The sequence below is a fragment of the Dromiciops gliroides genome, chromosome 5 (assembly GCF_019393635.1).
Source record: "Dromiciops gliroides isolate mDroGli1 chromosome 5, mDroGli1.pri, whole genome shotgun sequence".
NCBI lineage: Eukaryota > Metazoa > Chordata > Mammalia > Microbiotheria > Microbiotheriidae > Dromiciops > Dromiciops gliroides.
Window position 1 is genome coordinate 7,242,387 of NC_057865.1, and position 25,313 is coordinate 7,267,699.

Below are 25,313 nucleotides of genomic sequence, written 5' to 3' on the forward strand. Positions count from 1 at the left end.
TGCCACTGGAGCCTGGCAGTGAATTGCTGAGATCCAAAGCACAGACCATCCTTGGGAGATATCATTTCCTGAGTAAAAGTGACCACTCTACTCCTCTATCAATCTGTCAACAGGTAACTTTTTATTAGGCACCAACTCTGTGCCAAGCCAGAGGACAAAAACATTGTTCAAAAAGGATCTTGTTGGGATTTGGGGCACTGAAAGTGGGGATAAGAGCATTCTGTGGAATTAGGACTTGTCTAATGAGGACAATACAAGCAGAGAACCCACCTGCTTGGACTTGATAGGAGGCAGCCCCATCACCAGGACTCAGTGGGAGCAAGAAATGTCTTCTGATGCATTCATGGGGAAAATTTTTGAGGATTCTAATTTCTTAATGCTTTAAATTATAAAAACAAGCAACCCAAAGGACACTGGAGGCCTGGTATATAGGAAGACTTTCTGAAGGACAATAAATTTCAACGTGTGAACCCTACAGTTTCAATCCTCAAATTGGTTTTAGAAAATGAACTCGTCAGCTGAAAAGGTTTTCCTCGGTTCAGAGGTGCAGTGATACAAACTGTCAGCCTTTAACCACCATGACTCTTCTCAAAGATGATTAATTATGCATCTCTTGGGAAAGGATGGCAGGGGAATAAATGCAAGGAACAGGAGTTTTCCCTAAAAAGAAGGGTTGGGCCCCTTCTTTTTTTTTGTCCTTGGGCGGACATGAACACGCAGCTATTTGATGAATTGAAATCTACCCACAACCATACAAAAGACTGACTTGGCTCACTAATAACAGGGAGAATGCTAATTAAAACAGCACTTAGGCATTTACCTCAGCAGGATAACAGGCACCTCTCCCAATGAATCAATCAACAAGCTTCTAGCAAGTTCCCAGTATAAGCCCAACCACAAACCTAATCAATGCCAGAGAGGCCAGGAGGCACCACATCATACAGAAGGATTCTAATGGGTGGACATAAGAAGGCACAGAACACCATGTACAAATTACCAAAGATGGGAAACAGCTGGTCAGATGTGGACAAGAGCTCATGATCCCCTTGGACTGGACGGTAGCAAGAATGAAGAAAAAGGCTATGGAATGAGATGGTTTGTAGATGGTTAGATAGGTGTGTGTGTGTGTGTGTGTGTGTGTGTGTGTGTGTGTGTGTGTGTGGAAACATGCACACTTGTCCATGTGTGGAGCCATTTGCCTTCTAAGGACCAGTGTGGCCAAGATAGAAAAATTCACCCCCAAAATAGTCCCAGGGGACTGTTTACTGCCCAAAGCATCACTCTAAGACAATATGACTGATGACATTACAGGGAGCATGTTCCAGTGAACCGGGGCTACAAAACAACCTGTCTGAGCAGGGCTTTATGTGGGAGCTAGTAATGTTCTTCAAGGACAAGCATTGAGTGGCAGGCTTATTTTCCCATTGCCACTTATGAGATGTCTTGCACTCCACTTTGGATCCCCATTTTAAGTGTTCCTGAAGATTTAACCGATTTTATGTCTAATGTTCAGTGAAAGTGATATGAAGGACAGGATAATCCTTATTCACATGCCCCACGTTGGCATCTGGTCCTTGCCCCCAGTACACTTTGACCAGTCATTAAGAGGGTGGGACAAAGATGAGGAAGGAAATAATGGAATGCTCATCCAGATAAGGGAAGCAGTAGAGAAACAGCTGTCCCTCTTGGAGATGGGTGGCTGACAGACATCACAGCGAAATCAGGCATTCACTCAAGGTGGCAGTCTTGTGTGTGGGAAAAGACCCTACGTTGGTCATGAGGAGCCATGAGCTTGAGTTGTGCTTATACTGACTGATGAGATGAAGGAATTGAAACCTCCCCTCTATATGCCTCCATTTCCTCATCTTTAAAACAAGACAGTTGGACTGGATGATCGGCATGGTTTTCTTGATCTTAAATGCAATCCTGTGGTCTACATGAATTTACACCAAATGTCTCTATTGTTATCATTGCAAGGAGGATGGGGCATTTTGTGGTACAAATGTGGAAAGGGTGTAGGAAGCACATTGTGTCTTTCCCATGGGGAGTTCCACAAGCGCATGCCTATTGTAGAAGTTGTGCCACTGGAGCAAGGGCATGTCTTGAGAGTGACCTGCACATTGGACGATCCTTAAGTCATCTTCTCCCCTGGCTATGGCTCTTAATCCCCATAGACTAAGTATTTAGGGCAACTGCAGACCTTCCATCCCATCTCCAAGAGGCAAAAGTGAATCAAATTGGAATTTGCTGAACCAGCACTTGTACTCCATCCCTGACCAGAGCCATGTAACAGAAAGAAGACCTGGGTTTGTTGGATTAAGACCAACCTTTAATTGATGGTCAGCAGATAGTGAACAGAATGGAACTGAATGAAGTGCCACACCTGTGCTTCCTGGGCCCACTATTAATGGATGCCATGTAACTTCCATTGTGACTTCCATGAAGCAAGGCAATCCTCTTAGCCCTCCCTGACCCCCTAGCCCCTCACCCACAGAGATGTCCTCTTCTCTCTGTGCTCCTATATCTTTCCTTCCTATTTACTCAGCTGAGGACATTCCAGATCTAGGCAAACCCTGCTGTCATTTCACCCTGTCCTTCTTCCCTCCTAGCCTTTGCCAAAGATGTTGCCCTCATTGCCAAGGACAACCCCTCCAGATTTGACCCTGATCATGCCCCTCTCATCTCTGACTGTCCTCTCATTCCTCCACTTTTGCCACTCTTGGTCTTTCCATATCTACTTGTTCTTCACCTACTGACTGTCCTCAAATATGCCTGAGTCTCACCCATCCTTGAAAGACTCAGGATCTAATCAATCATCTTATTGCCACTGTCAATGAAACTCCTAGAAGAAATCTACTATGCTTCTTGCCCTCCCTTCCTCTCCTTTCACTCACTTCTTAATCCAATGAAAATGGCTCTTTCCCAAGTTCCCAATGATAGATCAATCTCTCTCTCTCTCTCTCTCTCTCTCTCTCTCTCTCTCTCTCTCTCTCTCTCTCTCTCTCTCTCTTTCTCTTTTTGTGGGACAATGAGGGTTAAGTGACTTTCCCAGGGTCACACAGCTAGTAAGTGTCAAGTCTCTGAGGCTGGATTTGAACTCAGGTCCTCCTGAATCCAAGTCTTGTGCTTTATCCACTGCACCACCTAGTTGCCCCACCAATGATCCCTTAATTGCCAGATTGACCACGTTCTCCCCATCCTCAACCTTCTTGTCCTATCTGATGCATTTGTCACATTCTCAGCTTCCCTCTCCTTATGAATATCCTCCTTTCTCTAGGTTTCCATGACACTGATTTACCCTCCTCCTCCTGCCACCTGGTTGACCACTTTTTTTCACTTTCTATGTGGTTCATCATTCATATCATACCCATGAAAAGGGGTTATAACCCAAGACCCTGTCCTGGGTAGTCTTCTCTTTCCTCTCTCAAGTCACACATAATCATTTGCTCTATCTTTTCAATCACATCCACCATAGCATCTCATACTTCGCCATTTCTTTCCTCTTACATGATGCCAGGCACTCATCACTTTCCACCTGGACTATTGCATTGGCTTCCTATCAGGTTCTCCCTGCCTCAGTCTCTCTGCACTCTAATCTATCTGTCAGCCGGCAAAGTGATTTTCTTTAAGTGTATGTCCAACAATATCACTCTCTTACTCAGTAAAATCCAATTGTTTTCTTCCTACTCTGGTCAAATACAAATGCCTGAGGTTGGTTGTCAAAGCCCTTTAGAGCTTAGATCCTCCCTACCTTCACCAACTCATCATGCATTGTTCTGCCTCCTAATTTTGCATAGTGCTTCACAGATATAATCTCATTTCATCCTAACAACAATTGTTTCAAGTAGGTACTATTGTTATCCCCACTTTTATCATAAAGAATTGTTTTTCTCCCCAAAGTGACATAACTCATTGGCTACTAAATCTTTGGCATCGTCTGAACTCATCTCCCTGACTCCAAGTGCCTGCCTCTGTTCACTCTGCCATCTGGCTGTCATCTGGTCAAACTGATGCTCTTGCTTTTCTTCCATTTGTCATATCAGTGCTTTTGCCCAGGCACGTGTCCCTTTCCCCTCCACAGCCTAGAGTTTTTGACTTTTCTTAAGACTTAGCCTTTGAACTCAAGCCTTTCCTGATGGTTCCAAAAGCCAGAAACCTCCTTCCCTCTACTACCTCATGTTTCCGTCTTTCATATGAATATACAGGCATATATACGCATTGCTTCCTGCATTTCTCTTGTCTTATAGATCTATTTTGATTAGTAGGCATTCTCATAAAGGTCCTTGCTAGAGTGAGGTCACTTTGCTCTAGAGTCTGTACGTAGGGGATGTTGAATCCCACGGGAGCGATTGAGGTTAAACTCTGGCTGGTGTTCTGGTAGAGAGCTACCCACCTGAGCTATATCCACTTCACTCACTTGAGAGAAGGAGTACCCAGTGGCAGGCACTGAGCAAGGGAGTACTGAGCCTGACACTAAGACAGTGATTATTCAAGTACACTACTGGGCTTCCTCAATGCAATTACTAGAAGTTTGCACTAAGCTATTTAAATTCTCTTGTTTAAATATGCAAAGGTGGAAATATTCCAAGAAATAAACTCAAGGGAACTTTCTGAAATCCCTTTGTGATGAGCTGAACTTCATAGTGTTATTTCTGTCAGGGAATAATGTGCTACACAGCAAGGTATCAAAGCTTTGACTACATTTGGAAGAGAAGTAGCATCAACACATTCATGAGAAGGGTTATTAAAGGAAATGTGTGTGTGTGTGTTTATGTGTGCACACACATAATAACAACAGGGATCATCACTGTTGGTATCCTCTCTTTCCTGGAAAAAATAACTAGACAGAGAAGGCAGCATCACCTGTGCAACTGTGCTCACTCATTCCCTAACTCAACTGCGCCCTACCCATCTCCTCAAGGTGTACCACAAATATCATTTCTATAATGAGTCATAGCCACCTCCTATCCTAATAGGGGCCAGAGATCTGGCCTTGGAAACAGCAAGACATAGGTTCAAGTCCAGCTGCTGGCACATACTGGCTATTTGCCCTTGAACGAGGCACTTAATTTCCCAATGCTTGCCTAGACAACTCCTTAAGTCTTTAAGTTGCAGAGAAAGTGCCAACTTTTTGTGGTAGGGGGAGATCTCTCATTTGGGAATTTGCTAAACCAGTGAAATCATAGGTACAGTGGGTATCCTGGTCATATGAATTGCAAGAGGTCTAGAAGGAGCCTTCTTAAGTGCAATGCTCTTACTTAAATGAATTTTAGTCAATCAATCGAGCAAGTATAAGATATATTTTAACAAATGACTTTTTTTCCACTCAAACTACTCCATTTAACTCTGGATGATATAGGACCTGATCACCCATTGTAGAAACCATCAAGATTCCTTGTTGAGGATTCTGGATGCCCCGTGGCCTGTTCCATTCTTCAGGTGCCAGAGAAAGTATCCACATGAACAGTTAGAAAATCTTTCAGGTCAACACAGGAATAAGTCTGTGGCATCCACAAGACCACTCATAAGTACATTCTGCTTCACTCCCCAACCCCCTCCCCCACCAGGCCCCCATGACTGCCCCCAACTAGTGTCTTCCTGGCCTCACTGGCACCAACTCAGCAAGTACAAGTGGGCAAGTATATTCTTATTACTCAGATAACCCCTATTTCCTTAGCTTTCTTGTGGCCTGGAATAGAGGAAAGAGAAGGAAAAAGAGAACCCAATTCTCTCCTAAAAACCTATCTAAAACAGGACTGAAGACCCAACCATGGGGGTAGAATGCACTTTCTACAGTTGATCTAAATCCCTAGTCTACTGGAAGAGAAAGGTTTAGGGAGGGGAGATTATGATTCAATGACTGTCCACCATGCAGATGGTCATCAACGCACTCTCCTACTCTTGTTGCATAGCCACTCTTAACACTAGATACCCAAGATGGTGGGTGCCCTGCTGTCCTACATGAAGTTTATGGTGATGTGGATGAACTCAATGATGCACATGAGAAAATCACTGTTCACATCAATCATGGGCAAAACAGACATGATTGCCAAAAAAAGAGGAAAATGTCTTACTTGGTTAAGAATGTCTTGTTTCTGTGATGCATGGAAGAAAAGAGAAAACATACATGTTAATTTCATGCATTTTATATTGTCTCGGACTAAAAGTGTTTCACTGAAGGTTTAACTTTAAAGAGAAATTTTAAGGAAAACTATGAACAGCTTCAATAATCCATTTTTTAAAAATTGAACTCTAAAATTAATTAAATTATGATCCATGGATTTGACTTTAATTCAATTTCACAAACATTTATTAGGCATCTACTACTTCTGACCTAGGGAGAAACAAAGATGAGCAAAATGCAAAACCTACCCTTGGGAGCTTTCAGTCTAGTAAGAGAGACCAGTTACATATGGGTGCGCAATACATACACACATACATGTAGGCACACAGACACATAAAGGACATAAAACTGAATAAAATGTGACCTCAATTGGCACAGAGTAACACAATAACTGAAGGAGTGAAACAACACTGCTGACCTGGGAAATCCAGAAGGCTTCATTGAGTGTAAGACTTTTAAGGGGCATCTTGAAGAACAAATAAAATTGGAACTGGTAGAATTGGACTGGAAGGACATTCCAGGAATGAGGGGAGCACTCATGGGACGGTCAATCATTTACTTTGATGATAGTTACCATATATAAAGCAAGCAATGGAAGTAGGACTGGACAGATAGCATGGTGGGAAATACAGGAGACCAAAGGAGCATAACCTTCTTTCACTGAGTAACAGGAAGCAGCGCGGCCAGCAAAAGTGGACAATAAATATTTTTTTCCTTTGTGATTCGCTCTAAAATGTTCAGAATTTCAAAGCCATAAATTATAATTCTTATTCACCCAAAAGAAAGCATGAGTCAAGAGTTAGAAGAACTTCCCCCTCACACACTCTCTGTAGCCTTAAAAAACAATATGAACGACTTTAGTGCGAGTCTTTGGGGTCAGGTGACAAGAGGTTCTTAGAGTTCAGAAATAGCAATGATGTTAAGCACTTGCCTTCTCCAATCCTGGCCGATTTCTATTTTAGGGAGAACGGATTTCAATGCTTGCAATCGAGCTTGCAATCTCTCCCTATTTCTACCCCCTCTTCCTCCTCACCTCTCTCTCTCTCTCTCTCTCTCTCTCTCTCTCTCTCTCTCTCTCTCTCTCTCTCTCTCTCTCTCTCTCTCTCTCTTTCTCCCCCTCCCTCCCTCCCTCCCTCCTTCACTCTCCACCCCCAACCCTTCAATCATAACCTCCTTTTCCTCTGCCATCCTCCAGCATTCAGTGTGTGTCTCTCTCTCTTTCTCCTCTTCCCTTTTCTTGGTTTCTTTCTCCTTTTCTCTTCCTTTGTTATTTCCCTGTCCCTTTTCCACTCTCCCCAGTACCACCCCTTGTATAAAATGTGTTACCAGTGGTGGAACATCATGTATACCAAGACAAAACTGGCTGGAAATATGCTGTTACTTTTTTGTCCAAACATGCTTGAATCACTAACTTTCTTTAATTCCATTGATTTAATTTACATAGTAAGGCAATGTAGAAATCTATCTTTGGAAAGGATGTGGGTTCCAGTTGGGCCTCTGACCCATACTGGATATATGACTTTGAAAGGGTCCTAAACAACTCTGTAAGAAAAGAAATAACCAAGAAGTTGCTGGTCCGTCCTGGCAAAGGAAAGTCCTCACCAGGAGCTGCTTGTATGGATAAAATCACAGGTCCAGGAAACAGGAGATTCTGTAGACCAACATGAGACTTAACTGAAAACTTGGGAACCCTGAAGCTCCTCTCCAAGAAGGAATTCACCCAACAAAATGTTCCAGGGAGATGGTCTGGTGCCCAAAACAGCACCCAATGGCAACCTTCATGCTAGGTGACCTCCCTCATGGTTTTAAGCCCCAAAAAGGAAATCTGAAGAGCCTCTGGTTATCAGCCAGCAGATGAGGTCATGCCTGAAATAGTGAATCACTTCATGCCTATTATGAGTTAGACACCTCCTAGTGTCTAGTGAGTCTGAAAGTCTTCTATCTACAAGAACAGATGAAAATCATTTAGGACAGACACCAATGCATCTCTGTCTTCTATCTTCACCTCCTGACAAGCAGTTTTTATCCAGTTAAACAGGAGGGCTAGCACAACAAAATAGAAAGTATGCTTAGAATCTATGGGAAAATTCTGCTACATGTCCAGTAGCCACTTGACTTTGGATGAGTAACTGGATAACTGTGCCAAAGCATCAGACAGAAGACAGAACATTAGACCTGGAGTCAGGAATGTCTAAATTCAAACCTCTATTTGCTTCTTTTTCCCCACCTGTAAAATGGGGCACATGATATCATCTCCCCTGCCCTGGCTGGTGTGAGGACCAAATGAGAGAATATGTGTAAAGCACTTAGCACAATGCCTGGCACACCCTGTGTGCTTAATAAATGCTTCATCCCTTCCCTTTCCTTCCTCCTACCATTCTAACATAGAAATTTAAAAATGGGCCCTTTCTAAATTGCAGGAGCTAAGAAAGAAACCACTTATTCAGGAAACAGAATTCAGTAATTATATTAATCTCAGGAAAAGACACATATACATCTCCCCCATGTACATACCAATAGAGGATACATTTGTGTTTCTGTATAGATAGATGCTCTAGTAAAGTAACTAAAAATTATCTCCCTGGTCTCTGGCAGGCCAAAGCTTCCTCTGAACCACAATAATATGCTTTAATATTCTCTAGGCACTTAAAGAATTTTAAAAGACATAATCAGACTGATTAACGAGAATCTTAGAGGAGCAGCTGGCCCTCCCAGAGTTTCAAAACACTTGGAAGGGATTGGGGTGGATTGGCATCTGTAAGGATGCACACATAAATCTTTTCTCTTAGATACACAGTCTTCTCAGAAGAAAAGGGATGAATTATTCATACCAAAGGAAAGGAAAATCCATCATAGTCTTCATTTGTCTTGAATCACTGAGCATCAGTGAACATCCGTCCTTACCAACCAACTCTGCACTGAATTGGATCTGGGATTCTAGAAAAAGACACTTCTTTCTCCACAGGTAATTCCTCCTTGCTAGTAACTGGAGTTCCCTGGAGTGCACTCAATGAGGTAACTAAGTCTAGGGACTCATATGGCCTGGACATGGCCTTCTGAACTGTTGGATCAGGCCAATCATTTCCTAATTACCTCTCACTGGCTTTTACCAAGACACATATTAATCTGAAAACTCAACATTAAGCATCATTAAGTTCCTCCAAAAGGACATTCAGACGAGAGAGCTACCATCATCCCCGAGTTCCACTCACTTGCCATTTTCCAGCTGCTTCATATTTTCATAATGGATTTCACCCATCCATCTTCGGATTTATGAAGAGTTCCTGAATTATTAAAAAGCCTGACATCACATTTGTCTCCAACAACAAATCAGGTAATTAGCCCAGTAAAGCTGCTGCCCTGTGACTGAGAAGACCTCCTGGCATAATAAATCATTTCACTAGTAATGAGTCCCAAGGGACCTTTTAACAAGTGATCAGCAGCAGTGATGAGGTCACTTTGTAAACAACAACAAGTTCCAGCTGGATGTTCAGCCAGCCTCAAAGCAGTTCTGCAACTGTGTCCAACAGGCAGCACGATGCTTTGCGAACATACCGCGTTCCTCCAGGGCCTTCAGCTCCAGAGAAACCAGGAGGTTCACATACATTCATAGGATTTCCAGGGCCCTGACATTAGTCCCTGAAGCTCAAGCTCTGATTGCCACGTGCTGCTTTCTGGAACTTAAAGTTTCTCGTGAATCTAGAGCAGCTTCATCTGTAGGAATCCACACAGGAGACCGGATTGGCTGGGTTGTTATGGGAGATAAGAATCTTCTGCTGGGAGCTGGAGGACAATAGAATGACTTTTCACAGCCTTCCTTGGGTTCCACTTGTCACTGGAAGTACCAGGGGCTAAATGCTTGCCTTCTTTTTGTTGTTGTTTTTTTCTCTTTTCCAAATGAAATAAGAGCAATGAGAGACAATATCAATGGCTCCATCAGATTAGAACTGAGCATAGGGAAGAAGGCATAAGAAAGTAAGCATTGTGGGAGCATGAATAAACATAGGGCAGGAAGAAGACAGTAGAATGGTTGTGGGTTAGACAACTTGTGAATGAACAATAAAACAAACAGACAAATTGGAGGGTTGGATGGTAGGAACTAAACATGTCCTCTCAATTTCAAATACGCTTAGTTCTAAAAGGTGTCTCGTGTGTGTGTGTGTGTGTGTGTGTATGTGTGTGTGCGTGTGTGTGTGTGACAGAGGAGAGGGAGAAAGTTGGTTGTAGGTAAAAAAAGCTATGTACAAGAATCTAATCCAGAAGAAGTTTCCCAGGAGGCACCTAAAGTCCATTTGCCAAGAACCACTCTAATACAATTAAGTTTCAAATCGGTGTCTTCCTTGACTGCCTATACTAGGCAAGACAGTGGATTGGGCAGTACTGAGTAAGGACATCAGACACCAATTCAACAAGACTCTCCATCTCCTGTAACTAGAATTCAAGTTTTTGGCCTACAGGAGAAAGTCAGAAATGGGAAGGCAGAGGTGGGTTGGGGAGATAAAGTGGAAGGAAATAATTATGAGAATCATTATACATCAGATATTTGAAGTTTCAATCAAGAATTTCTAGAAGCCAAGAGACCACGGGGTGTTAAGTGGTGAACAAGAGGCCATGAGGGCATGGACTCCCCATTACATCACGTTGCCTGAGCCTGAGATCTCACACGGCCATGGTTTGTCCCTGGGCGTGCCCCCTGCGCTGATGCAGATAGCGACTCCAATATACTTTAGCTACAGCCAGTCATTGTGAGATAGACCAGATGATGAGTCTCTGTGGGCTCAGCTAAACCACTTCTTGGATTCTGGTCCATCTGTGAACCAAGCTCAGAAGACTTTCCAGCTTGGTCGAACCCACCAAAGCTCCAGCCGCTCTCTCATGACCTTGGGTGCTGTGAGTCTGAACAGAAGCTTCATTACTGGTGGTCCTAGAAGGCCCAATGGCTGGACCCAAAGGGAGGCCAGGGCTTTATTCAGTTTGAAGCAATAAAAGGGCCAGGACAGGACGTACCCCTCTTTCTCTATTCCATCCCTCGTTCCTAGACCTCTAATTCAATGTCAGCATCATCCCTAATAGCAATGCATGAATGTGTATGACATATGGAAAAGCATTCATTTTTCTTGTTTTATCTATGGTGGGGAAGGGGGGAGGAGGGAGGGAGAGAATTTAGTGCTGAGAACAGAAGAGAATTGAATTACAACAACAATCATAATACCTAACATTTATATAGAATGTTTAAGGTTTGCAAAGCACTTTACACATGTTTTCTTGTTTGATCCTCACAATGACCATTTTACAGATGTGGAAACTGAGGCAGGGAACAGTTAGTTGACTTGCCCAGGGTAACACAGCTGGTAAGTTTCTCAGGCCAGATTTGAACACAGGTCTTCCTGAGGCTCAGGGTTATGTCATATTGGGTTGCCTTATCTGGAACAGCCATGTGAGCTGCATCCCACAGGACCGAAGAGTGAGGATGACTAGGCCCTCCTGCCCCCCACAAAACAAACTGATCCACATGCTAATTTTCTTGCTAGCACTACGTGCTTCTCTGAGTCCTTTCTGTCTCCTCCTTCCCTGAGGATTTGCTCCCCGTTTGCCTTTCTCTTTCTAGCAATAGAGTTCTGTCTGTCTAAAACAGCCATGGGCATTTAATGCTTGTTGACTGACTGATTGCTTATCATCTTATATTTCACAAGGTTTCTCTGGGATCAGAAATCTGAAGTGGAAGCTCAAGGCTCAGCCAGCTGTCTGGTAACAAGTATCTGACATTGTTTGACAGTATCTGGGGCTTTGTGGGGTGAGGAAAGAAAAGGTGTTTTGTCCCCTCAGCTCCACATTGCTCAAGAGCTCCCAGGCAAAGGCTCTACCAGATGGTGGAATCATCATCTTTAGGAAACAAAGATCAAGGCTCATTTTTTTTTCCTGGACACCTCCAAATTATCCATATAATTAAAGGCCAATAAAGGTGGGCATTGTATAAAATCAAGAGATGCTCTAAAAGTCTACATTTGGTCTTAGAAAATTTGACCATAATTCTCCAATTGAGAAATGGTCAAAGGATATGAACAGGCAGTTTTCTGAAGAAGAAATCAAAGCTATCTATTCCCATATGGAAAAAATGCTCTAAATCACTATTGATTAGAGAGATTCAAATTAAAACAACTCTGAGGTACCACCTGACACCTATCAGATTGGCTAAAATGAAAAAAAAATAAAATAATAAATGTTGGAGAAGCTGTGGAAAAATTGGAACACTAATGCATTATTGGTGAAGCTGTGAACTGATCCAACCATTCTGGAGAGTAATTTGGAATTCTGCCCAAAGGGCTATAAAGCTGTCATACCCTTTGACCCAGCAATGCCACTTATGGGTCTTTTCCCCAAAGAGATCATGAAAAAGGGAAAAGAAACCACATGTACAAAAATATTTATAGCTGCTTTTTTGTGGTGGAAAGGAATTGGAAGTTAAGGGGCTGCCCATCAATTGGGAAATGGCTGGACAAGTTGCAGTATATGAATGTAATGGAATTCTATTGTGCTGTAAGAAATGATGAGCAGGAGTTGTTCAGAGAAACCTGGAGGGACTTGCATGGGCTGATGATGAGTGATATGAGCAGAGCCAGGAGAACATTGTGTACAGTATCATCAACATTGTGTGTTTATCAATTGTGATAGACTAGATTCTTCTCACCAATCCAACAGTACAAGTTCCAAAGGACTCATGATGGAAAAGGCTCTCCAAATCCAGAGAAGAAAAAAAAAAAAGGAAACTGTGGAATATGGACACTGATTGGACCATACTATTTCTTTTGTTTTTGGTGCTATTGTTTTTCTTTTTTGAGGTTTTTACCTTCTTGTTCTGATTCTTCTTGTATAACATGACTAATGCAGAAATATGTTTAATGTTATATATCAGATTACCTGCTGTCTAGGGGAGGGGGGGGAGAAAATTTTGAAATTGGAAATCTTATCTAAACAAAGGTTGAAAACGTAAATAAATAAATAAAATTTTTAAAAAAAGAAAAAAAAAGGAAATTTGACCATAAACCACTAATTAAGATACACAAAGAAGCCATGCAGCGAGGGTGCAATAGTCATCAGGGGGAACTTGGGGCAGGCAGCCCTGGGTTCACAGCTTCCTCTGACAGCTCAGTGATCTGCAGCACTTCATTTGTTCTAACCCTCAGTTTCTACATCTGGACAATGGGGATCTTCCTCACAGGACTACTGAGGAGGGTCCCATGAGACAGGCCATGTCCAGTGATTTGGCAAACCCCAGAGCTCGCTCAGAGGATGGGAACTATCATCATTATTGCAGTTTGATCTTTCTATCTGGAGGAGAGGGTGTGTGTGCGCGCACTCGTGCATGCATATTCATGCGTCTGTGTGCCCGTGTGTGTGCACGTGTGCATATTCGTGTGTGTGTGTGTGTGTGTGTGTGTGTGTGTGTGTGTGTGTGTCTGGATTGCATCCAGAGAACCTTAGGGTCAAATCCTGTCTCTGTCACATTCTTACCCATGGAACCACACGACTTTTCTGGGCCTTAGTTTCCTCATCTACAGAATGCCAGTATTTGGTCCTTACTGATCTCAATCTGGGACCTAGTAACTCCTCCATTCCTTCCTACAACCTGCTCCTGCTGCTCATCCTTCATTTACAAAGAAGACCAATGATATCACAGGCTGATGTCTTGACTTGGATTTTGGTGAAGCATTGTTGCCCAAAGGTGTCGGCCTCATCACAGTCCAGCCTCAGGACTGGCCATGGCCCAGGATGCACTGGATGACCTCGGTGTCTCCGATGTCTGACCAGGCCCTAAGGCTCCATGGTGCCTGCTTCAGCCACTTTCACGGCTGTCAGGTGGAACACATTGTTCTCCAGCACCCACTGTGTCAAGGGAAGTCTTCATATGCTTGGGGGAGACACCCTCCTAACTCACCTACAGGTCTAAGGCCTGTCCAGTTACTCTCAGCCTGCATTAGCATCTGCCAAGGTGGTTTATTGGGGTGGGGGGTGGAGGCTTCGCATGATGGCTTCTTGGAGCCATAGGTGAGAGTTGGGTCAATCAGGTGGACACCAGAGGTGGATGAGCAGCCCTGAAAACCTACTGTTGTCTGAGGCACCATCCCACAGCATGGGCCTTCCTGAGAAGAGCCCCTCTCATTCATCGGTCCTCTGTCCAGTGTGCGTGCAGGCACGGGGATGCCCAGTCTGAAGGAGAGAAGACAGGGGGGAAGCATGGAGCTATCTTCAAGCATTTGAAGGCCCGTCATGTGAAAGCTGGGACTGGTCCCAGAGGGGCAGAACCAGGGCCAATGGGTGCCAGATGCACACGGGCCTATTTAGACTCCATACCAAGAATGCCTTCCTTTTTTTTTTTTTTTTTAACATATAAGGTATTTTATTTTTTCCTTTACATGTAAAGATAATTCTCAACTTTTGTTTATACAAGCTTTACAATTTCAGATTTTTCTCCCTCCCTCCCCTCCCTCCCCCCTCCCCTAGACAGCAGGTAATCTGATATAGGTTATATCTATATATCTATATATCTATATACATATACATATATATATATACACACACATATATATACACATAATAACATTAATCCTATTTCTGCATTAATCCTGTTATAAGAGAAAAAATCAGAGCAGTGATGCAAAACCTCAAAATAGAAAAAAAAAAAAAACCAACAGCACCCAAAACAAAAGAAATAGTATGGTTCAATCAGCATCTATACTCCACAGTTTTTTTTTTTTTCTTGGATTTGGAGATCCTCTTCTATCATGAGTTCCCTGGAACTCTTCTGTACTATTGCATTGGTGAGAAGAATATAGTCCATCACAGTAGGTCAACACTCAATGTTGATGATACTGTGTACAATGTTCTTCTGGTTCTGCTCATCTCACTCATCATCAGCTCATGTAAGACCCTCCAGGTTTCTCTGAACTCCTCCTGCTCATCATTTCTTACAGCACAATAGTAAAGAATGCCTTCCTAATGAAACAGAACTACCCTTATTTGTGGCGAGGTCATCATAGGGAGCAGGCACCCCTGTTCTTCAAGAAGTGTGGGTACTATGGAAGAATAGCTCCAAAAAATCAAGAAGTCAATCAACAAGCATCTATGTGCCAAGAATGGTGTTCTGTGCCAGTGACAGAAATGGAGAGGAAAGTGGCTGGCTGCCCCTATGAGCTTCCATTCTAATAGAGGAAATGATCTGTATCTGGCCACATCCATACAGGACGCACAGAGGATGCGGATGAGCATGTGGAGGGAGGGGATTGTGTGGGACAAGGATGCCTGCAGAGGGAGGCCTTGGAACTGGGCCTTAACGGAAGCCAGGGCAACAGGTATCTACCTCAGCTTACCAACTGGACAGGCTTGGGATGTTTACCCTCTGCTCCCTGTGCCCCTCCCATGTCCTGGGCCCTCAGCCTGGCCCAGCCCCATCTTCTCTCACTGGTCAGTCCCTTCACCATCATCCATCCATCCATCCACCCATTGGGTACCACCCCAGTGCCTACTTCTGGGCCAGGACTCTGGAACCTCAACCAAGGTGATGGGAAGGTGAAGGGGTCAGAGACCACACCACACAAGGGTCCAAGGAAGGAAGCCGGGATATGCAGCCAGGAGGAGAGAAGATTGGGGTGGGATATGGGTGCTAACAATCAGAAGTGTCCCCAAGAAGGATGGACCACCTCTAAGAGGGGGAGCTGGAGGTCTTCTGGGAAAGTCTGGGTAACCACTTTTGTAAGATTCCTTCACAGCATTTGAATTAAATTTACATAATTTGCATGACAACCAGGCCAAAAAGTTATGAAAGCACACTGAATGGAAAAAGAAAAAAAGCAGTCTTACCCCCTCTGGATTATACTTGGCTAGTACACCATTACCATGGAATTCTCCCAGGACATCCTTAATTTTTTTCGTAGAATCTGCAGAGAAAAGACAATACATTAATGTGATTCTTTAGTTCCACAGGGCTACAGCAGATTACACCAAGGAATACAAAGGTCTGTTCATGGCAACCCTTCTTTTTTTTTTTCTCCCTCAAATCAATGAACATTGATTAAACACCTACTATGTGCAAGACACAGGGCATTATGTGGTGAATATTGAAACAAAAACCCAATAATCACTGTCCTCAAGGAGATTATGTGCAACCAGAGTACAGAGAACATCTGCCCACTCCTGCCAATCAACAAAAAGAGATACCAAAGAAAATGAACACGCGCGCGCTCACACACACACACACACACACACACACACACACACAGAGGCTGCAAATAGATTTCAACATTCTTTAAATTGTAACATAAAGTAAAACAAAGCATTCAGAGAAGAGAGAAAATAAAGGCTTTATGGGATTATAGTATTCTCACAGCCTTATTATTTCCACATTTTAATGAATTAAGTTTGAACTTTCTTTTCCTTTTCAATTTTGAGTTCCAAATTCACCCCTCCCTCCATCTCTGAGAAGCCAAGCCACATGACATCAATTATACACGTGAAGTCATGCAAAACATATTCCCAGAGCTTTAAAAATGAGAACTGATATAAATGTGAGGGACTGAATGATACCAGTTCACTGCAGAGAAAGGCCATAAGATAATCAGGTAATGGGCCAGGAACAGAGAGAGATTTGGAATGAAAGGGCCTGGATCCCAATCCCAGCTCTGTTCCCTGGGTGACCTTTGGTAAGTCACATGCCTGGCCTCAGTTTCCTCATCAAGGAAAAGAAGGAGAGGGTCCTGCTGGGTCAGCAGGTCTCTAACCCTAATAGACCCCAGGGCCACTCATCCATGAATAAGGGAGAGGAGGTCTGTGAGCTTGTTAACTCTATGTTCTCTTCCAGGTTTCAATCTATGATCCTACATTGTTTTCATTCAATTCAAACAATTTTAAGCCTCATTTGCAAGAACTGGTATAAATGTGAGAGACTAGAACGATCTACCTGTAAACCACTAACACAGGCCAAGTGGCCTCCAGTGCAGAAGTAGATAGGTGGCACAATGGATAGAATGCTGGGCCGGGACTCAAGGAGACTCAAGTTAAAATGGAACATGAGACGCTTCCCAGCTGTGTGACCCTGGGCAAGTCACTTAAACCCTATTTGCCTTACTCCACTAGAGAAGAAAATGACAAACTTCCCCAGTATCTTTGCCAAGGACACCCCCGGACATGGTTTTCCACAGGATCACTGAGTCAGACGCAACTGAACAACAAAGTTTGCAGTTTACCAGGGGACTCGAAGATACAACATATGCACAGATAAAGAAAGGTAATTTCAGGAACAGAGTGAGGAGATCAGGAAAGATTTCACAACAGGGTTAGATTGCTTTGTGCCCTGAAGAACACAGATGGGGAGAGCATTTCTATGGAAGGCCTGGGGGGATCTTATGCAAATGCAGACAGTGGGAGACAGAACCCCAGTCTGGGGAGTCCAGTGAGATGGAATAGAGAGCCCATGCTGGGCCTTAATGTAAAGTAAACCCAGAAAGGGAAATGAGCTAGATTTGTAGAAGGCCTCGAATGACACCACAAAAACTTTTTATTTTATCCTGAACAGGAAGTCATAAAAGGCTTTTAATCCATGGGAGTGACCAGGTTAGAGATGCCATCTATCATAAATCCATCTTCAGGAAATTTTTAGCAGGGACAAATATGTAGCTTTTGATCCTTCAACTGGAAATTTTCCAGGTATAAAGAACTCAGCTTTTGATTTCTTTCTACTCGATAGCACTTGAATGCAATGATTTTTAATGGAAAAAATGTAGAATAACCATGTGTGGTGGCTCCTTTCTTGGCTATGTGCTAGGTGTGTGTCACTGAATGACAACAAAAGGCTGTGTAACACAGGACAGGTCACTGGTTCTTCTCTGACAAAGCAAACCCTCTGAGAAGGAATGGCTGGACTCATAGCTAGAGGGAGTGTCTAAACCAGGAATTCTCCCAGGTCTAGACCTGAGCTCAGAGCTGAGAAATCCTGCTGGGAAGTTAAGAACTCTATCCATTAGACACCAGCTCATCAGGGATTTCCTGAAGCATATAATATCCAGTCTCTGGGAGGTTGGTCTCTTACACATCAATAATTTAGTCACTTAGAAAACCGCTGAAAGGAGAAGATAAATGTCCCCTCCCAAGTAGCATGGGAAGTACACGGCGACTCATTTCAGCTGATAAATAGCATCAGCCCTTATTACAGCCAAGTCTTCTGGCAGTAAAAGGACTAAGGGGCCTTTTCAATTTCCTAGTATGGAAGAGGCAGAGGTGGATTCTTGCCTTACCAAGGGAAGTGAAATCACCTCCCACAGTCTCACTGACCAACCCACACATCCATGGTGCTTCATTAGCTTTCTTCCATCCACAGTCTTCAATTGGCCAACCTCTCCTGAAGAGAAACTTCCCCCAGTAGTCCAGCATCTGGTCCACCTGGCCTCTCTGTCCCAGGGTACAGGTCATGGACCTTCACACTCTTCCATCCTGTGGGATGCATGCCCAGGTCCTTCCACTGGTCTCCACTAGAGAACCCACTCAATGTTCCATGGGACTTTCTTGAGGTCATTGATTTTAACCTGGGGTCTATGGATGGATTTCAGGGTGTCCATGATCTTGCATAGGAAAAAGTATTTGCATGTTTATTTCATTTTGTACAATTGGTTTCTTTTTTATTTTATGAATTTTAAAACATAATTTTGAGGAGTCCATAGGCTTCACTGGGCTAGTCAATGGGTCCAGGACACACAAAGGGTTAAGATTCCTTTTTCCAGGGTTTTGCAAAATTCTCTGTTTGCCCATCTGCATTCACTGACTCTGTCCATGAGTCATCCCTTAGCTTCATGTAATGAATAGTCCATCTCATTTTCCCTTCATTTATTTCATGTATGATATCCTTCACAAGAGGCAGTACAGTAGTATACTGGTTAATCCTGTAGCTGGGAAAATCTGGGTTGAAGTCCTATTTCTACCCCAGATCATGTGACACCTGCCAAGTCATTCAACTACTCAGTATCCTAGGCATTTCTCTAAGATTATAAAATACAGAGATTGCTTATCAACATCAGTGGAGAGACTTTTGCTTTTGGGAGCTCTCAACTTTAACACCTCATATCTGGACAAGGAAATAAATAAATAACCTACATGTTTTCTCGCACCAAGTCACTATTAGTCAAATGCCGCAGCCTCTGAAGGCTGCTTTCTTCTCTCCAGTGTTCTGGGGGAAGCCACATATTGATTTATTCAGAGATGGTCGTAATCCATTAAGTTGTATGCCTATGAGTCTTAAGGCAAACGTTCACTGAATAGGCAAAGGAAATAAAATGTTAAGTGATTATTGGAGAGTGGAGGAAAAAGGTCTCTCAGACCAAACTTTCACCTGCTGGAAATGTACCTCAATCTCTACCTCCCATCACTAGCAACTGAAGTAGCAGAGACTTAGGGGTGGAAGGGTCACCAGTAGTCTGAGCCACACTTCCCATATTCATAACAATGATGCTGCTCATCCATCTCTGGTGTCCACCTGATTCACCCAACTCTCACCTAAGGGTCCAGGAAGCTATAGTATGCTCAGGGGCCACACCCCAGTAAAACCATCTCGGGGACAAGCTAAACCAGGTTGAGAGTATCTGACGAGCCTCAAACTTGCGGGTGAGTTGGGGGGTGTCTTCCCTAACCATGTGAGGGCTTCCCCTGATGGAAAGGGCAGATGACAACACTCTGTTCCAAGGTCCATGAAGGTGCCTGAAGCAGGAGTTGTGGAGCATTTGGAGCTTGGTCAGACACTGAGGACACCAAGGTCATTCACTATATCATGGGCCATCACCAGTGGTCTTGAGTTTTGTCTTGCCACTGGACTCCAATGACTCTGGAAGAATGAGGCTAAAGACTTTGTGCAACTCTGACTCACTTAAATCCAATTCACGTGTGAGTCATGACATCACCATTGGCCTGCGTTGAAAATGAAGGATGAACAACAATAATAACCTTTGCCTGCCTCAGTTTCCTCATCTGTAAAATGGGGATAATTATAGTACCTACTTCCAAGGACAACTGTGAAGATGAAATGAGCAAATATTTGAAAAATGCTTAGCACCATCCCTGGCCCATCACAGGCACCACAAATATTGATTATTGTTGATGTTGTTATTATTATTCTAATGGGTACTTAAGTGTTAGTTATTGACAATGTTATTATTCTAATAGATGCTATAAATACTAGTTGTCAATATTATTGTTATCTAGTAGGTGTGATGTTAGTTATTTCAGTAGGTACTATAATATTAGTTATTACTAAAGTAGGTACTACAAATATTAATTGATATTATTCTAGTAGGTGATATAAACATTAGTTATTCTAATAGGTGCTATAAATATTAGTTGATATTGTCCTAGTAGATGCTATAAATATAAGTTATCATTATTGTAGTAACTGCTCTAAATTCTAGTAAAGCTGTAAATATCATTATTATAGTAGGTGCTATAAATATTGGTTGCTGTTATTCAAGTAAGTGCTATACATGTTAGTTATTATTCTAGTAGAGCTTTTAAATATCATCATTATAGTTTGTGTTCCATCAATATCAGTTCTTTCTTTGGAGGTGGATAGTATGTTTCATCCATAGTCCTTTGGGATTGTCGTGAATGTTTGTATTGCCGAGAATAGTTAAGTCATTCACAGTTCTTCATCAAACAATATTGTTGTCAATGTGCGCAAAATTCTCTTAGTTCTGCTCACTTCACTATATATCAGTTTATACGAGTCTTTACAGGCCTTTCTGAAATCATCCTGCTTGTCATTTCTTATAGTACAATGATATTCCATCACCATCATATACCACAGCTTGTTTAGCCATTCCCCTATTGATGAGCATTCCTTTAATTTCCAATTGGAAGCCACCACAAAAGAACTACTGTAAATATTTTTGTACAAATAGGTCTTTTTTCCTTTTTTGGGGATGTCTTTGGGATATAAACCTAGTGGTGGTATTGCTGGATCAAAAGATATTCACAGTTTGAGAGTCCTTTGGGATAGTTCCAAATTGTTCTCCAGAATGGTTGGATCAGTTCACAACTCTACCAACAATTAGCATCCCAGTTTTCCCACATCCCCTTCAATATCCAATATTTTCTTTTTTTGTTATATTTACGACTCTGATAGGTGTGAGGTGATGCCTCAGAATTGTTTTAATTGCTACAAATTTTCTATCAGTAATTCTTCAATAGATATGTATGTATATATACATATATGTGTATACACATACATCTTATATATAGCTCATATATGTGTGTGTGTGTATATATATATATATATATATGTGTGTGTGTGTGTGTGTGTGTGTGTGTGTGTGTGTATGCATCTGTAAGAAATAGCACAATTAGCTGAGAACCAAAACATGTTTCAAGAACCCTCAGGGACATAAAGATAAACTCATAATTGATTAGGTAATCATTGACCGGTCCCAAAGGTTTGTCATGCCAGGGTGGGAGTGGGGATAAGCTCCCACTCTCTATAAAATGCTCCAATAGCCTGCATCTCAAATAGCCTCTGACAACCGAAGCCCAACTCCTGCTCGTGGTGGAACTGTTTCCACTAAAAGGAGAAGGGGCAAAAGCAAGTCACTGGCCCCTTAAAACCAGTTGCTTCCGGCAGGTGGGGCTTGTCAGCCTTGGCAGGCAACTCGCCTAGGGGAAGGAAACCCTGATTTTAAACCTCTGCTGCCTTGTGGCTATACCCATATATGGGAAAGATTTCGGAAGTTAACCCCAAGGAAAAATCAGGAGTTGGAGTCCCTTAGGCAATTGGATGTTGGACATCACATCCCTCTGGCAACTCCTGCGGTGGCACTGGTGCCAAACTGTATTGGCTCTGCCTTTCCTTTGGATACACCAATGTCACAGAGAGGGAAAACCTGCTGCATGGGCAACAGTTTGTTCTCCATATAGATCCACCCAGGCCAGCACCCTGGAGAAGACACTCCAGCTACTCCTCATGGGGTAGATACAACACGCACAGCCACACTGTGGTCTGTGGCTCTTCAAGGCGCTGATCCATGGTCGTCCGTGACTGGCGGAAGCCTACTAATCATTGACCAAGTTGCCCTAAAATGCTCCCACATTTAAAGTACTTTCATCAGGTATCACAAAGACTTTGACTGCAGATATAAATAATATTCCCAATACCAGTGAGACATGGACGACTGACTGGTCTCTACTTGAAACCCTTCACCAAAATAAAGTCAAGAACCAATTGATAGAAAACCTGGGTCTTTTAAGGAAAAGAGTTTAAAATTTATGGTTCTGAATACCTTTAAATTCATGACCATCTCTTCTAAATTGCATTATTACCTACCCTTCCCTGTAATACTTCTTCCCACCTGGATCAGCATGCCCCCCCCCACACACACACACACAAACAACGGCAGAAGCAAATGTCCCTAGTACTTGGGGAGAATGGAAGATAGTAAGAGTTAACCTATTAACCTTGAAACTTTCAGATTGAACTCACTAGGTGAAGTGATTAATATTATCTATCATCTCTCAACTATAATTATACAGTCCAGCTCAGACCAGTGGAGCATGCCACTGTTTTCATGCTATAAGCTTAGTAATCAGTGACTAATATTGCCAAGCTCCCTTTATTCCTGGTGGAAAAGACACATGGCTGATTTTCCTGTGACCATACTCTCCCTGGCCACCACTACCAAATGTGCATTGTCTCTCCTACCAGCATAGGAATTCCTTTGAAGAAAGGGCTCCCTAATTCTCCTAATGAGCATAGAATCTGGCACATAGTGGTTGTTTAACAAATACATTTTAATTCATTCCTTCAATATCAAAGCCACTAACTCCTGGAAGTGCCCTCAAATGTCCCTTGGACCACCCCTTCTAAAGTCTCAATCTCTCAACCTTAACCTCCGATATTTACACTTACTTTTCCTCCAGTATAAATATTGGGGATAAACAATAATTATTCGATTTTATTATTTTTCTTGTGTTTCATATCTAGTATTTTGATGTGTCATTCCCAACCTTTATTTGCTTATCCATTGTAAAACTGTGAGTAAAGCCTCTTCAGAGTGAGAAACAGAGGCAAGGACCCACACAGGCAATAGAATGTGGTTCTAAGATAAGCAATGTAACATGGTGAAGTGCTAATGGTCTTGGAGTCAGGAAGACTGCAATGATCAGATCCCACTTTGGACACTGATTAGCCATCAGAGACCAGAGCAAGTCATCTCATTCCTCTGGGGCTCAATTTATTAATCTATAAAAGGAATAAGGGCACATACAAAGGAAATAAAATATCATATTTCCCACATGGAGGTGCTGAGTTATGCATGTCTACATAAATGTTGCCTCTCATTATTTATTCTCTCATTGGAGGCAGGATGGTATGGGAAAAGAGAACAGAAAAATCTATAGCACTTGATAACTCTAAACCCTTTTTGTCTGTGAAGCATTTAAACTCTCACTTGTGCTTTTCTAAATAATCTAAAAGGGCTGGCTCACTTATTCTAGGATGCAGCTGTGTGAAGGAGAATTGTGCTGTTAGTGTTTCTTGGTGAAGATGGAATAGATTCTTGGAATAAAACTACATTTGGTCCTCCTCAAGAAGGCATGAGGGTTGATGAGAATATATACAGTGAAGCAATGCATTGTGAAATTATCCAAAGAATAATTCTTTTTAAGAACAACTTATAAATACGGTTCTGACTAATGCTGTGGAAAGAAATGGAAAGAGCATACATGTACAAGTGTGAAAGAAATCAGAGATTGACAGAAGAGATGACCCATCATATTCCCCCTAAACTCTGAGGGTGCATCCTGGCTCAGTACCATTACAGTGCCTGAGGTACAAAATATTCTCCCAAAGCCAGTGGACTCACCATTAAAAGGAAAAATAAAAGTTGTTTCTATACCCACAGAAGACCATCATTTCTTCCTAGAGTGACAGGTCCCAGAATGCTGCAGCCCCCAAAGATCCTCAATAAATCAAGACTGAGCTGCTCATCAGGAACTTCCTACTCTCCCCAAGCCATGTCTTCCCCAGCCCTCCTCTTTGCTTGTGGCTCAGAGGAGAACATGGTCATCTTCTTGGGCAAAGCCTTTCTTCCCATTAATGCCCATGAGCCCATTCCCTCTTGCTTCCTTCAGGACCTCATTCCATCATCTCTGTATTTCTCTCCTGCAATCCTTCCCCCACCTTAGATACCTAATTTCTTTAGGAGAAAGTCTTCTGGGGGAGAAAGGGCTGATTTTCCTGGTGTTTTGGGTATCCCCAGCACCTGGTCCAGTGCCTTGCATATATTGCTCACTTACTTGAACAACTTAATTGAATTAAATTAGATAGCAAGTCCTCTAGAGAAAAGAGCACTGAATTGGGAGCCAGAAGACCCAAGTTCAGCTCCCAACTTTGCCACGAGTGACCTAGGGCAAGTGCTAACCTCTCTGGGCCTCAGTTTTTTCCTTTGTAAAACAAGTATTGGGCTAGATGGTGTCTAATTTCCCATCTAGCACTAGACACGATCCTAAGAATCACTAAATAATTTTATTTGGAAAATAGTTGAAACAAAGTGATATGTTTGTATTTGGGTGTCCTGGTGATATCTGGGAAGTGATCGCTAGTCTACGTGATACTAAGAGTAAGAAATTACCCCTTTCTCCCTTCAACATATAATTTTATTAACCTAACAATGTGCAGACCATCCCTGTTTCTCCATCCTGGTGTTCTGTGAAAAGCTAGTGGCCAAATCTCTGCTACTATGAATGGAAATGATTGACATCATTTTTCTCCCATGAGAAAATCCTGTGATGTGTGTTACTTGTTAAAACCAAGCAAAGCATTGAAAAACAAGGAGGCAAGTGCTTGAAAGCAGATAGTTAAAGCTGTCTCCTCCACTTTGTATGCCCTGCAATTATTTTCTGACTTTTTATTTTAAACTTCACAATGTAGTGACCACATGTTCCATTTCAAGACCACATAAAGAAAACCACAAGGAGTTTAGGGGAAGAAGCCCTTGGCATAAGGTCAGGAGCACAGGCTCTGCTGTTTAAGAATTGTGTGACCTTTGACCTGTGACTTCCTCTCTCCCGGTCTGGGTTTTCTCATCTTTAAGTGAGAGGGTCAGACAGCATCCCCACACAGTTGCCTTCTGCCTCTAAATCTCTAAACCCATGAAAGACATACAAT

General features: G+C 42.6%; 1 protein-coding gene across 6 annotated transcripts in view; it reads right to left on the minus strand.

Annotated features, from left to right (window-relative positions):
• The window catches only part of DGKB (diacylglycerol kinase beta), a 692,138-nt gene that overhangs the window by 509,429 nt on the left and 157,396 nt on the right, over nt 1-25,313 (minus strand). For 4 of the 6 annotated variants that reach the window (XM_043968093.1, XM_043968088.1, XM_043968089.1 and 1 more), the window contains 2 exons: nt 15,983-16,059; nt 6,075-6,095 (listed from right to left, as the gene is read on the minus strand). In XM_043968093.1, the coding sequence (XP_043824028.1) occupies nt 6,075-6,095; nt 15,983-16,059 (98 nt within the window). The remainder of the gene's footprint in view (nt 1-6,074; nt 6,096-15,982; nt 16,060-25,313) is intronic. The other 2 variants (XM_043968094.1, XM_043968091.1) reach the window with 1 other exon arrangement.